Source organism: Myotis davidii, unplaced genomic scaffold (assembly GCF_000327345.1).
Source record: "Myotis davidii unplaced genomic scaffold, ASM32734v1 scaffold811, whole genome shotgun sequence".
NCBI classification, from domain to species: Eukaryota; Metazoa; Chordata; class Mammalia; order Chiroptera; family Vespertilionidae; genus Myotis; species Myotis davidii.
In genome coordinates this window covers 165,231-166,637 of record NW_006283149.1, presented here as the reverse complement: position 1 = coordinate 166,637, position 1,407 = coordinate 165,231, and the positions used below count along the sequence as shown (strand labels likewise).

At 67.8% G+C, this 1,407-nt stretch overlaps 1 protein-coding gene across 1 annotated transcript in view; it reads left to right on the top strand.

The window, feature by feature from the left end:
- The window catches only part of HERC2 (HECT and RLD domain containing E3 ubiquitin protein ligase 2), a 78,990-nt gene that overhangs the window by 45,273 nt on the left and 32,310 nt on the right, over positions 1-1,407 (top strand). Inside the window, 2 exon segments of the mRNA XM_015562992.1 lie at positions 196-338; positions 1,291-1,401. Coding sequence (XP_015418478.1) covers positions 196-338; positions 1,291-1,401 — 254 coding nt within the window.

Genomic DNA, 1,407 nt, shown 5'->3' with positions numbered 1-1,407 from the left:
GAAAGGGGGCGGGGTGGGAGAGGATGGGCCCGGCGCAGCGATGGGCTGGGAAGACCGAGCCAGAGCAGGAGGCTCTCCGGCGGCTGTGGCTGGGCTCAGCCTGAAGGTGTGGGTCCGGCCTGTGGTGGGTGGGAATCCATCGGTTCACGCACTCGGCACGACCTCTAACGTCGGGCGTGTTCCGTTTCTATCCAGATGACGGCGCCGCCGCCCCCCCGGACCTGGGGGACATGTCGCCCGAAGGCCCACAGCCCCCGATGATCCTGCTGCAGCAGCTGCTGGCCGCGGCCACCCAGCCGTCGCCGGTGAAGGCGGTCTTCGCCCGGCAGGAGCTCGAGGTACCCGCTCCGGCAGCTCTTGCCCGGCCAGTGTGTGTCTTCCCACTGGCAGGTTCCTCCTTTTTCCTTGGGGTCTGTGCCTCGGGCGGCACCGGGACGGGCTGACACCCACCCTGCACCCTCCGTGGGCGAGCTCTCGGGACGCCTCAGCTCTAGTTGTGGCTGCCGTGGGACCGCACGGCTGTCGAGAGCACAGGGTTGAGGGCCAGCCTTCCTATGGACTCGTGCGGATTATTTGAAGCCACCAGATGCAGCCTGGGTTAGACGCCCCCTGCTCATGGTGTCTTGTTTCAGGAAGTGCTGTTGGGAAGGAGCTCCTTGCCCACGCGTGGTGCCTGGCTCGCTTGGCCCACTGTCCAACGCCTTTTCTGGGCTCTGGGCCATTGCCCGGCCGAGCCCTCGCCCGGTGCCCCCAGCAGCTCGGGGCCGGCAGGGGCGGGGCCTCCAGAGAGAGGACCGGGGCCGGGTCTGCGTGGCCCAGCCTCTCCTAGAGACTGGATTTGTTAAGCACTTCCATTGCGCGATTCGTAAGAAAACCCGGGGAAAGCACCAGAGACGAGAACAAAGGGCGAGTGCTCACTGTGTCAGGCAGAGGCCCCCGCGGCAGCGGGTCCCCTGAGGAGGCAGCTGCCTCTGGCCCTGCCGGAAGGCTAGACACTGACCCCTGTGATGGGTGCCGGGAGGTCAGACACCGTGACCAGCCTGAACGCCAACCACTTGTGAGGTCTGAAAACCTCGATGACAAAAGTGGCCTCGGCGTGGTGTGTGTCCCACCGCCTGCGTGCAGGGGGTGCTGGGAGGAAGGACGGGCAGGAAGCCGGACAGTGGGCCACCCTTAGGTCGGGAGGGGCCGTGTCCGGGGAGAGGAGGCCTCCCTGGGTGGAGCTCGGCCCCATCCTGGGCTGCTGCCGTCCCCCTCGGCAGCTCTGACCTCAGCCCGGCTCCTCCACAGGCCGCCGCCTTGGCCGTGTGCCAGTATCTGGCCGTGGAGTGTGCCCACCCGTCCAGCCCAGCGTTCGAGGACGGCAGCTCCAGCGAGGCCAGCACGCCGGTGCCCGCGCAGCACCTG